Consider the following 14,102-nt stretch of genomic DNA (forward strand, 5'->3'; position numbering starts at 1 on the left):
TAGGGAAAATACATTTTTCAAAAATTCATTCCAATACTGTGGTAACAAAGTGCATTGACAGGGCTCTAAAATATTAAGTGTAAGCATCTACCAAGATGAACTAGCTTGGGTTCCAGCCCTTAAAGACTTCTTCATTTGATAAGGAAGGTGAGTCATGTGTACACACAATTATAACGTAAACACGCACACACACGCACACACAAACTACTATAAGAAAGGTACAAAAAGCTATCAGAAAACTGAAAATAGGGAAACCATTTCAATTTAAGAAGTAGAGAGATGCAAATATGAGGAATAAGAGGAAAACCTAGGAATAATTAATGTGGTGGTATCTGAACTGGGGCTTAAAGATTTGGTAAACCAGTTCAGAAACCAGTCCAATTTGGGAACCAGCAGTTAGCGTAATGGCTATGTCGCTGGACTCCCACATAGTCGACCGCGGTTTGCGTCCCAGACCTGGTGGCTTAAAACTCACGCCGAGCACATGTGCATGCGTGCCCAAGATCCCGAGAGGAGAATGGAGGAGAAGGGATTGCAGTGTGACCATCCCCCCGGGGGTGATTTCTTGCTTTCTGTCTCTCTGTCTCTGTCTGTCTGTCTGGCGAGCGCAAGCGCTCTATAGTGAAAACCTCTCCAAAAAAAAAAAAAAAGAAAAGAAACCAGTCCAATTTGAGAAATACAACCAGGAAGATGGGTTGAGGCAGAACATTTGTTCATACATTTCTTTCTGAATCAAGAAGGTATTATTCCAAGTTTTCTAGTAGAGGGAGAAGGTGCAAAAAGATTAAATCAGTAGGAGTTTTAGGATAAACCAGAGAAAGAAAAAGTGATACATTGCAAAATGGCCACAAATTCTTCCCCCACCCCTTTAAGATGACATTTTGTGGCCCCTCCCCTAAGAAGCTCAGTCTGCCTTTCCATCCTTGAATGTAAGTTTGAACAGCAACAAATGGAATCCAAGAAGAAACTGGAAAACACTCGTATATTGGGGTATCTTAGTCCATTACTGTACTGGTCACAGAAATACCTGAGACTGGATGCATTTATGAAGTAGAGGTTTAAGGACCCACAATTCTGGCAATTTGAAAGTCGGAAGGCATAGGCTGGCATCAGGCTAGCCTACAATATGGCTGACAGGAAAGACTGCAGGTGCATGTAGGGAGCAAGTGTGCTATAGGCAGCTTTCCCTTCTAAAGCACCCAGCTCTTGGCCAGCAGGTGGCGTTGTGGTTAAGACACTGGACTGCCACAGGGGCTACTACAAAGTTGTGGACCTGTCAGCCTAGTGGCTTGAAAATCACACTGGGCACAAAATCCCAGGAGAATGGAGAAGGGATTGTAGTGTGGTCATCCCCACTGGGGAGTGATTTCTCACATTCTCTCTCTCTCTCTCTCTCTCTCTCTGGCAAGTGCATGTGCCTTATAGCAAACAAAGCAACACCTAGCCCTTAAGAGAACTAACCCCTTTCTCAAGAGAGCAAGAACTCACTGGGTCTTACAAGATACTGATCTATTCATGAGTGTTGCCTCCGAGATGAAATCACTGTGATCCAATCACTGCCCACTACCTTCCAACATCAAATTTTAGAACATGAAACTGTGGGGTGCAAACCATTATCTAAACCATAATGTGAGCTTGCCCTCTCTCGCTGAACTTGGAACCTGGACACTACTATGTGAATGACAGTGAGAGAGTTTGCTGGAAGCTCAAAGGCCATGTGCAGAAATGAGGCATCCAGCCAACAGCTAGACATATGAACAAGACTATTCTAGAGCAGCTGCCAGCTGACTCATCAGCTGACTGCAGACAAGTGAAAGAGCCCATAGAGATTAGCTGAGCAACCTCAGAACTCTCCAGCTGACTCTCAGAATTTTGAGCTCACTGTTTTAAGCCACTAAGTTTTGAAGTAATTTACTATACAGAAAAAGATAACTGACACAAAGTACTGAGAGATCAATTAGGAGGTTAATACAGTAGTCCAGCTGAAAACAGGCAGAATATGCCTGTCCTGGAGTGGTAGCAAAGGAAATGAGAGTGTATTCAAGAGAGACTGCCATGGTAAAATGAACAAAATGGGCATGCGATTAGATGTGGCAGATGAGGAATGTGAGAGTCAAAGATGAGGATGCTGACACTAAGGGGTCTCTGAGAGGTGACTGGTACTGATAACAGAAATATGAAATTGGATAAGAAGAGGAAGATATAAGAGGAGTTCTATTTTGCCTATACCAATCTTGAAGTAAAAAGATTTGTATCAGGCAATGAGAAACAAAGTTCAAGAACTTAAGACTGAGATTCAGACTTGGGAGATAATTAGGATCATTTATACATAGTAATAGATGAAATCATGAAAACTATATTAGAGTATATGAGGTTACTTAAGAGTGTGGATAAGAAAGCGACTAAGAACAGAACCATAGAGAACCGTCAAGAGTTTAAAAGGAAAGAAACCAATGAAGTGGATAGAAGCAGTGAGAGACACATGAGAAGCTTAGAGAATAATATAAACCACTTCAAGAAGAAATGGATAATACTAATAAAATGTATCAAGGAAACTGAAAAGGCAAAAGACTAAAATATAAAAACATGTACAATTCTGACAGTGAATATATGGAGACTAGTGAATCTAAACAAAAGAAACCAAATTTAAAGTTCATACTCAGAGTGCCTTAGGTATTCCTACTTGAGTTTGTTAACTACAAACAGCATAAACCTAAATTAGGCATATAAAAGGACATTAAAGAAAAACTTTATAAAATATGTGATCTACCTTAGAAATTTTCTGTAATGAAAAATAAGGCAGAAGGGAATAATAATGATGCAATTTCCTCAGTCAGGTTTAGCAAGATGACATTGTCTCCTTAGATAAAATACACTTTCCTATTCTCATCATCATTAAAGAACAGTATCTTTACATAATAATAGTTAACAGTTTTCAGTTATTACCCAAACTGATTTATAGTTAGCAACTACATTTATTTAAATTAAGGGTCAAACCATACCAGTATATTTTTAAAAATAAAAATCAATTTAAAAGAATGAATGCTACATGTGGAGTTGGAAAGGAAATATAGTACAGATTACTATTAACTTTCTATGACCCACAGAATGAACATGTTTAAAAAATGAAGTCCCAGCTTAGCACTAAGGTATGTAAGGAGATACCTGATGAAGCCCTGACTTAAACCTTCTAGCCTTTTCCACCATATATTTTAATAACTACTGCTTCCTTTCCCTCCATGTTCAGTTGTTCCTTTTGATAGGCTTTTCCTTCTGATTCTAAAATATCTGCCAAAAAGATAATTCTTTTTGACAGTGATAAATGCTGTTTGAAAAACTCTACATATATTTATAAATGCCTTTTTTGGGGAGAGGTTTTTGCTATAGGGCACGTGTGCTCACCAGAAAGCCAGAGAGAGACAGAGAGACAGAAAGCGAGAAATCACCCCCCAGGGGTGATGGCCACACCGCAATCCCTTCTCCTCCATTCTCTTCTCAGGATCTTGGGCACACACGCCCAGCGTGAGTTTAAGCCACCGGGTTCAGGACTTGAACCACGATCAACTACATGGGAGTCCAGCGACATAGCTATTGCACTAACTACTGGTCCCATAAATGACTTATTTCTGAAACACTATTAAATATATTTCCAAAGGAGCTACTTGGAAACTTTCTTGGCTTATTTGATAGAAAAGAAGAAGTCTATGAATCTTTAGTTAGTAATTGATTGCAGTACTAATTTATCAAACTGCTTTTCTTCCCTTCTCTCCCTTCCCCTCCCCACATAAAACAAAAATCCCTATTCAGACACACACAGAACCCTGGCTCATCTTCACTGGGATTCTGAATACCTGTATATAAAATAAGCTTAGGTTGCCAGTACTACCTGCAATCACTTCATGTTCTTCATTTTGTTTCCTGATATTCATGGATCTTGAACAAACTCCTCTTGAGAGGAACAATGATAAAGATGTTATGTAACCACTGGCTTGCCCAGATATGTCAAGGTGCATGTTTTAATTCACACTGTTCTATGCACACCTGGATATCTTTGAGCCTGTGTAATGTTAGTAATGCCAGCCATAGTCTTATATCAGTTGCTTCTATTCTAACTGTAACTTTGCTGTGACCTCAGATTCAAAAGATGTTCTGGTACAATTTCAGCTAATTTGTGCCTCTTATCATAAAAAATATTTGCCAAAGAGGCAATTCTTTTTGACAATTTCAATGCAGACTGCCCTTTTTACTGCTTTGCCATCAAGAATGAATAATACCTGGGCCCAGCCATGACAGTACAGCAGTAGTTCAATGCTCTACAATGCTGGAGGCCACATGGAAGATCAGCATTTGGTTCCTGGGTCAATCTGTGCATGCTGGCTGTGTGTTTGTACCCATCATCTTTGCTAGCTGGAAAAGGGTAGGGAGAGGGGTTGAGGTGTGAGACCTCACTGGGGCGCTTATCTCTCTCTTGTTCTCTCTCTCTCATGAAAGGAACATAAAAAATTAAAAAGCTATATGAGAAACTGAGACATAACCCATTTTGTTTTAAATAATTTTTTCTTCCTTTTTTTCCCAGAGAGTACGTATGCTTGCCAGAGAGAGAGAGAGAAAAAAAAAAGTACCCCCAATGGGGCATGGTCACACTACAATCTGTTCTCCTCCATTTCTCCATAATGTAGGGATTTGGGGCACACAGGCACACACACTAGGTGTATTTCTCAAGCCACTGAAGCTGGGATTCAAACTGCAATCATTCATGTGAGATCTAGCTCCTTAACCACTAGGCTGTGGGACCAACCCTGTGGCCCAGTAGTTAAGGGAGCTGGATCCCAGGTGGCTGACTACACAATTCAAATCTTAGCCCCAGAGAAACAGACATGATGCGTGTGCATGTGTGCCTGAAATTCCAACAGGATGAAGAAATAGAGGAGGAGGGATTGTGGCACGGCCACACCTCTGTGAGGTGCTTCCTTCCTCCCCTCCTCTTCTCTGGTGAGCATAAACACCCTCTGGCAATTAAAAAAGAAAAAAAAAAAAAAAGAAAGAAAGGAAAAAGAAAAAAAAAAAAAAAAAAAAACTGGGGGCCAGCAAGTGGCATGGTGTTTAAGGCATTGGATTCCCAATTGGTTAAATGACCACAGTTTGAATTCTGGACCAAACAACTTGAAAAATCACACTGGGCCCATGGGTGTGTGTCCCAAATCCTGAGAGTAGAATGGAGAGGGGACTGCAGTGTGGCCACAGATCCTGGGGGTAATTTCTCACTTTCCCTCTTTCTGCCTCTCTCTCTCTCCCATGAGTGCACATGTCCTACGGGGGGGGGGGGGGGGGGGGGAGAAGTTCTGGTTCTATTACAATGTTAGTAGTAAATCAAGTAGTATACTTTAGAAATAATACATAATTATAAAGCCATAATTATAGAAATTGTTAAATTGTGGTATTGTGATCATTTCAAGAAAAAAATAAATGTCTCATCAAAAAAAAGGTAAAAAATAAGTAGATACTAAATTTTATCTGCTGTTTACTAGAGTGAAAAGTCCATATTAGTGGGAATATTCTGATTATGAAAATAAAGTTTATCTTTACTCATTTTAAATATTACTAATGAATACAGATATTCATTAATAACTCCACATTTTACAAAAATTTTAGTCACACAATCACAATCAAATATCTGAGGCCATTCATTATATTATAATACAGAAATAATGAACTAGCTATTTAAAATCTCCTAGTCATTAAAGTTGCTGTAGTTTAAAAGTTTTCAGTGTTTCAAGTACATACCTATTCTGAGCTGCTACCTGAGAAGTGCATTAAAAAGGAGAAAATAAATATCTTAGAATTTCAAATAAGTAAATACTACTACAGTTATTTTTGGGCAAGTTTCAAGATTAGTCTTGCTGAAATGCTGTATAATTAGAAGGTACCTTCATTTAAACAAAATGTAATTGCTAACTGTATTTATAAACTTGGGTTCTAAATGCCTAATAAGTAACTGTTAACTATCTTTATGTAAAGGAATTACTCTTTAATGATTAAAGGAATAGGAAAGAATATTACATCTAGGGAGAAAATGTCAAATTCATATCATTGGACTGTATCAACACTAGGAAGAGGATAAAAGTTTTTTGTACTCACCCCCTTATGAAGTTAAATCCATGTGCACAGACCAAGAGGTTTCCATAGGCATCAACTTTCAAAAGATTTCCATATAGTGTGTCAAAGACAAGCCCCCTATAGGAAAAAGACATCATTGATAATGCAAAGTAGTAAAGTAGTAATTTTATGTAGTGCTACTAAATAACCATGAACCAACCTCATCTAATACTTTAGTTGCTCTGTGGCAACTAAAGTATGTCCCAAAACAATTTGACTTTAGAGGCTAAAATGAGTATATTAAAATCTTAAAAACACTAATCCCAGAGTGACTAAAAAATATTTAATCTATCCAGAAAAATAATTGTAATTGTTTTCCATAAGGAATTAGAGCTTAATCAAACAAAATGTGAACTATAATCCCTCTTAACATACCTACTACCATGCTAAAACAGGTTCTTTCAATTTTCTTGGACAACTATATTCTCCTCTATTAGATGCTATATGTGGGACCTATGTGACCACATCTCAAATAAACATCATCTTCCTTAGCCTTAAATCTCTCATATCAAACCCAGACTGCAAATTGCAAAGGCAGAGGGCTCTGGCTACCAAGTTAAGTGTATTAGTAAAACATGGAACTACTCAATAGCCAAGGTTAGGACCATCTGTGATCATCTGTGATCCATTTTAATTATCCCTTTTCTTATTCGTAAGTGGGTATTCTTTAATAACAATAAACTGAGCTCAATTCAAGGACACAAAAGATACATTACACATGAAATGTTTACAGTAATTTTAGAAACAATACTAACCAACACACACACACACACATACAAACACACACAATTATTCTTTGATCAGGGATGAATCTGGAATTAATTTTGGGAGTAAGGGAAGTGGTCCTAATCCAAAAATTACCTGGTAGGAAATGTAGAATCATATGCAAAGCTGAGCAGCTCCTGGGGATAGCCAATAGAAACTAATCTCTCCACAGTAAGCTCAAAGCCAAGGGACTCATACTCTGGGGACTTGTACACTGCACAAAGAAGAGGTTCTCATTAGTGAGCATAAAGACCAGCCAGTTAAAATACAAAGCAAATGAATGAGTTTTTACTTTTTCCCAATTCCTCCCTCCTCCTAAATCTGCCATTCCCCCCCCCCCCCCCCCCCCACTATGGAAATAGGTCACTGACAGCAGGAGCAGCAGCAGCAAGGTGAATTGTCAAACGTTTTAGAGTAGTTCCTTCATTCTTAGGAAATTTATCCCAAACATTTTCCCCCTTTATCTTTTCTTTCATTCCCACAATTGAAAGGCAGAAAATAACTACTGTGCATAGTTGTGATATTAAACCTGAGAGTGAGTAAACAGAAAACTAGGTAAGAGAGATCTATGTATGTTGAACAAAACACTGATGTGCATAACTGATGCAGGAATCCTTCAAAATGGGGTTTCTCTTTTAAGTCTATTTTTGGAGATCTTATCTAGCTTGGTAGTTGGTTTTTACTCCTCCAACTGGCGTATTTGTTCTACACGTTAGGTTAACTTGTTTTCTTATCAGCCCTAACAATGTTATGGCCATCAAAACTGCATTTTACAGGTTATTGTTACAAATCAACCATTAAAAAGAAATGTCTGAGGCAATTAGAGAAATCTAGATGTTAAATGGGAAGTATACATTAAAGAATTATCATACACCTTATTACATGTGATTATGGCAGGATGGGTTCCTGGAGTATGTGTATAAAAAATATACCTCTCTGGATTTAGCCATGTGGTGCAATGGGTGGGCACTGTAGCACATGGCTGAGGCAATACAGGGGGCCTGGTTTTGGTTTCCAGACCAATCTAAACAGGCTACGTATAGTGGGACATGCGTAAGGTCTCAGCTAACTGGGGGCTGGGTAGAAAGGATGAGGACATGGCAAGAACCTGTCAAAACTACCTCTCTTATATACTCTCTCTCATGAAAAAAAATTATTATATAGCGGTGTGTGTATGTGTGTGTGTGTCTTTATATGCCAAAGGAGCATACTGAGTTTATTACAGATCAAATAACATGAATTTCAGGTTACAAGGGACTCTCTACTACTGTATGAATCTAAAATTTTCCATAATGAAAAAACTTTCTGGAGTTATCATTGCAGTTCAACATGAAATATTGTTCCTTTAAATAGATTTCTTCCAAATAAAATAACTAGGTAACCAGCATCTTTCCATAAGGCCCTAGGAGTGGGTAAGCCATATTAAAATTAAAAAAAAAAAAAAAACCTGCCAGCTTGCTACATGTCAAATGAGGCAAAAAAACAAAAACAAACAAAAAAACTACTCTATTCTTATAGCCTTTTAATAACACAATTGTTGGGACCAGCAGGTGGTGTGGTAGTTGAGGTGCTGGACTCCCATATGGCCAAACATGGTTCAAGTCCCAGACCCGGCAGCTTGCCTTCTCGCTTGCTCTCTCTCTATGGGCAAATTAAAAATGATGATAATAAATAAAATAATAATAAAACAACTATTATTATCATATTATTAAAGTTCTTTCATCTAAATAAAACATCTTTAGCCTATGGTCAATCTGATTTTCCATTATAATTAGTCTGCCTATCCAAGTTTGTGTTAATATTTTAATGAGTATAATGAGTACTATTCAACTGTCTCTTTTCAAAAGCAACCCTTTAGAATGTTTCTGGAAATACATAAAAGAAACCAGTAATATTGGTTGCCTCCAAAGAAAGGAACAGAATAGCTAAGAAATGAGAAGAAAGGAGACTTTCATGTACCTCTCTATCTTTAAAACTTGTAAAATATTAATGCATTTATCTATTTTTAAAATTAAACTGAACATTTTAAGAAAGCTTTTTTTGAAAGCTCAGCTTTCAAAATCCTTTAACATACATTTGTCAGATTTTTTTTTAAAAAAAGTTTATAATTTTTAAGTCCTTTAGGAGTTGCTTGATTCTCATTTCATCAGAATATGCCAAAAGAAGCTGTCTTTGTTTCTTTTGTTGTCTCAAGGGTATTAAAAACTGAATGTTAATGCTAACCCTGGCTAACGTTTTCAAAACTGGCTGTATTTCTTTCTTGCCCTCAATTTTTGTCACCACCACCACCAAAACCCATAAAACTTGTTGAAGCTTTATATGTGGAATTCATAAATCCATATAATATACACTATGGTAAAGGAAATGCTACATATGCATACCCACCAACATAGCAAGAACTGGTGTATTATAAAACCAGCTACACATGGAACTCACTGATGCAAAATTGAGTTATGCAGAGAAAAGAAAACAGTATTCTCACCTTTTCTTCCCCCTCCCTCTCTTCCCACTCTATCTGCAAGAAAATCTCATTTTAACAAAATTTCCACAGAACAAAAATTACTTCTCAATCCTAACAAGGCCCCATTTATTTCAAAGAATATTTAATGAAATAAAAGCCCAGTACAGTTAAGTAATCTGGGTACTCTAAGGACATTTTTTCTTACAGGATTTGGCCCATATAAAAAAAAATTTTTTTTTTGGAGAGATTTTCGCTATAGGGTGCTTGCGCTTGCCAGACAGACAGAGAGAGACATGGAGACAGAAAGCGAGAAATCACCCCCCAGAGGGGATGGTCACACCGTAATCCCTTCTCCTCCATTCTCCTCTCGGGATCTTGAGCACGCACGCACACGTGCCCCGCGTGAGTTTTAAGCCACCGGGTCCGGGACGCGAACCGCGGTCAACTACATGGGAGTCCAGCGACATAGCCATTACGTTAACTGCTGGTTCCCAAAATATTTTAAATTATTACTTTTCAGAAGGATAAATTTGCCAGATATTCCTTGAGAAAGGGGGACAAAATAAATAACCCCCACTCAGGTTTACCCCTGACTAAGCATTTTTCCCTAGAGAGTAAAGTAATTATAGAGTAATTAGTGATTAAAACCTATGTCAATGAGACAATTTAGACTGAAGCTCAAATTAATTCATTTAGAAAATCTAGTGGAGAAAAAATATGGGGCAGGGGAATCTCACATCACTGTTTCGCCAGCACAAATCTTAGAATAGCAGAAAATAAAACACTATACATATGCCACACTATTTATTCACAGGGTAGAACTTCCCAAATATTTAACTTAAATTACAAAAAAATTCTACCTATAGAAATAAATACTTTAAAATTTCTTTCTCTCAATGAGTTCGGGGTACTCCCCCAAAATACTATGCATCTTCCCCATTTACTGACCCAAAGTTACAGAGCAACTATAAACATTGGCTGAAGGCAGAATTTAGGTCTCTTGAGTTTCATCCAACATAGTGTAACACCATAGCTAACAATGAATTAATTTCTTGATCATATAGGCCTTCAAAATGTTGGCCTGGGTGCTGAAACACATTACTACTCCCTCCAATTTCTTTCAAGTAGTCCAAAATAAACTGTGCCAGTCACAAGTGGGAACGGACTTATCTAAGGGAGTCCAAGTTCTACTCTGACAACACTATCTATTTCACCAAGCTCTATATTAATCAGTAAGACCTACAAGCTATTGACATTTTCTCAGAAGCGTCCCGGATAATCATTTCAGCAACATGAACCCTCAAGTCATTAAATCATCTGCTAGAAAACCATACAGTACAACCAGGGCTGGAGAAGTAGAACTGTAGCTGTACAGCACACGAATTCAGATGCTTTATTCTAAATGTCCCTCAGGAATAACTTACTTGTTCTAACCTGGTAGCAAAAATTCCTGAAGTTTATTGCAAAGAATCACCATTCCTTAAAACTAAAAATAAAAAGCAAAATTCCTTTTTTAATCAACCAGGCCCTTCGAAACTAGCTTTAGATATTTGTGGGGAGCCATATACATATCACATCAGACTACAGGACTCTCTGCCTCTCCACAGCTATAAGGCTTTAATTTCAATTTCTCTCACAAAATTGAAAGTAAATGATGCACAGCTTGAAGTTCAACTCTTACAACTGACTTTCAGTAGTTCAGAAATAGCTTCAAAGCAAACATAACCTCACACATTAACTGCTTATTTATTTTCCAAGAAGGTCCTCAGGCCTACCCCAACTTACCCAATATCCAAAGACAAAGGAAGAAGTTACTTTAAGGGACAAAATCTCAAAAAGAGGACTGCTTCAGCCACTAGGACAGCACACTGTGTTCTCAGGTTATATAACTAGACTATAAAGAGAACAACCAAAGCTTTCAAAGTTGAAGCTACTGAGAGCATTTAAAGATATTCTTTACTCCATAATCTGCAAGGAAAAAAACAGCCCTTCCAAAAATAACTATGTATAGTGGAGAGATGAAGGCTGTAGGCTCTGTTCTGAGTACATGTTATTGACATAAGACAGAATCTGTTAGGGGAGAAAGCCCATTTGGAATGAGCCAAAAACTTTCTGCAGGGAAGTCTGAAATTCTCATGCACTTTTTACCTTTGCCACCAAGACACACTGTGTAGTAGTTTATAGATTTTAGAAAAATAAAGGGCAAACCTCTACAGAGGTTCCAGCCTAGCAGAGTGCTGCTGCCAAAATGAGAACTCACATGAGGCAGATGCAGATGCAGTGTGTGTCACTCCAGTCTTGAAGGAGTTACACTGGCTCTCCTGTTAAAAAAAACAAAACAAAGCAACAAAACAAAACAAAACAAAAACAAAAACAAAAGCTGGTTTTAAAACTGTTGTGATGGGCTACAACAGAGAGACACCATTTTGGAAATTGGTATTTACAGGAGTTACTTCTGCCCTCCTACTTAGAAGCTTCTGGCCACCACTAAAATTAGCCTAATTGGCTATAACAAAACAGGCTATTGAAGATAAGCCTAAATATTGTGCATAATTTACTTTTCTGGTACTCTGAATTTGGGATACAAAGTCTGAAATGTTAAGTTTAAAAACAAATAGAAAAATAAAATCTAGAGTCTTACTTAATTTCTGTAGCATGTTTCAGGTTAATATAATAGAAACTGAAAGCTGGTTAATGGTATTTAAAATTGAATTGTAGCTAATAAAACAGATTGAATAAAGAATACAAAAACAACCTAGTGCAGCCTTATTTTGCTTTAGAGTACCCATTTAAGTTAAGTCTACCGATCCCCACTACGTACCTACTTGCTCTACCTTTCTTTTTTTTTTTTTGAGAGGTTTTCTCGCTATAGAGTGCGTGCGCTCGCCAGATAGACAGAGCGAGACAGAGAGACAGAAAGCAAGAAATCACCCCCAGGGGGGATGGTCACGCCGCAATCCCTTCTCCTCCATTCTCCTCTCGGGATCTTGGGCACGCACGCACACATGCCCGACGTGAGTTCTAAGCCACCGGGTCCGGGACACGAACCGCGGTCGACTACGTGGGAGTCCAGCGACATAGCCATTACGCTAACTGCTGGTTCCCACTTGCTCTACCCTTCTGACATCTAAATTTATCATCTTGATATGAACTAAAACCTACTTCATGTTGCTAAAAATCAAATCAGTTGTCTGAATTTGAAATGGAAGGACATTTCTTAAAAATAATTATTTTACTTAATTTTATTTATTATCATTTTTTAATTTGACCAGGGAGAGAGAGACAAAGAGAAAGCAAGCCACGAGGTACAGGGCTCAACCCACAGTCAGCCATATGGGAGTCCAGCACCCCAACCACCATGCCAGCTGCTGGCCCCGTGGAAGAACATTTTTAAATTTTTGACTCTCAGTGGATATGTGCCCTCAGTAAGCAGAGTTGCAATATGCATTGCCCCTGGAACATGGGTTTTTGAACTGTGAGGGTCCACTTATGTATGAATTTTTTTTGACTTTGTAAAAACAAGAAACTGTCTCCAAAGGTGAAAAAATAAGAAAAACAAATCTGGTGTCCATCATTTTCCAACTAGTCTTAACCCCAGGATACTGCCTCTCTCAGACTGAGTCGGTTCCCTGTGAATACAGTGGTGGTGTATGGGTTGAGGATTCCTCCGTGCTGTCCTCGCTTCCTTACTCTTGAGTTTACGGATGGGTTCTGGAAGCTTCTGTGATGTACCAGAGGTGCCCAGCCTTGACTCATTTCTCTGTCTATGATCCCACGTGGGCAGGACTCCTGGATCCCTGTGTTCTTGGCAATTCCCTCAGGCTCCTCTCCTTGCAGCTTATCCCTGGTGATATGCAACCATCATCTGGACCTCTTCCAGTGTGGCTGTGGCTCTCTTCCTCTTCAGAGAGGACTTGAGAAGTAGGGCGAGGATCCAATCTATCTCTGGGGGTCTCTAGTCATTATGAGAGTAGCAGGGGTGGAGCAAGGCCTCTGAATCTGCTCTGTTGCCTCCAGGTCAAGTGTAGTTCCTGCAATAGAACCATGAACTGGATCTTCCAGGGGATGTTGTCCTGCCACATGGCTGGAGCTGTGACTGGCCACAGGGAAGGCAGAACTTGGAGCTGGAGCATTCTCTTTCTAGTTTGTTTGGACTGAAGCCTTAGTAGGCTACTAGTAGTTAAGTTTTTGAGAAGTCAAAAATTACAGAAGAGGCCCAGCCTAAGTGGTACAGTTTGTAAGTTGTTGGACTACAGTGGCTGGAAGTCACATTGGCAAGCGGGTTCAGCCTGAAAACGGGGTGGACTTGCACAGGCACCCAAGATCCTAAAGAGCTAGTGGGCTACGGGAATGGGGATCATGGTGTGACAAGACCCTGTCAAAAGTTCTCTCTCTCTTGTACACATACCTGCATATGATATCTATCATTGAAAAAAAAAAAAAGGTTACAACAGTTTTGGCTGCACAGGGGTTGGTGTCCCTAACCCCTGTATGTTCAAGGGTCAACTGTCCTCTACTTCATAAAGGTGAAAGAAACTAGTCTAATGAAATAATTAAGTTGAAGATAAAATATCCTTTAAATATATTGCCACTTTTTAAATATCCATTATGTGCAACTTTCTAGAGAGCCTTTTCCCCAGAGTTATTTTGGTTCTTAAAAACATGTGGCTGGACTCTTCTAACTCCTGGATTTTTTGAGAAAGGGAAATTGGTACTTGAT

General features: G+C 38.7%; 1 protein-coding gene across 4 annotated transcripts in view; it reads right to left on the reverse strand.

Annotated features, from left to right (window-relative positions):
• Positions 1 to 14,102, reverse strand: part of NT5C2 (5'-nucleotidase, cytosolic II) — a 102,883-nt gene that overhangs the window by 17,048 nt on the left and 71,733 nt on the right. For 3 of the 4 annotated variants that reach the window (XM_027767420.1, XM_006166390.3, XM_027767421.1), the window contains exons 3-4: positions 7,018 to 7,135; positions 6,139 to 6,234 (exon numbers count right to left, since the gene is read on the reverse strand). In XM_027767420.1, the coding sequence (XP_027623221.1) occupies positions 6,139 to 6,234; positions 7,018 to 7,135 (214 nt within the window). Of the gene's footprint in view, positions 1 to 6,138; positions 6,235 to 7,017; positions 7,136 to 10,806; positions 10,826 to 14,102 lie in introns of those variants that run through there. The other variant, XM_027767422.1, reaches the window with a different exon arrangement.

Source organism: Tupaia chinensis, unplaced genomic scaffold (genome assembly GCF_000334495.1).
Source record: "Tupaia chinensis unplaced genomic scaffold, TupChi_1.0 Scaffold144255_1, whole genome shotgun sequence".
NCBI classification, from domain to species: Eukaryota; Metazoa; Chordata; class Mammalia; order Scandentia; family Tupaiidae; genus Tupaia; species Tupaia belangeri.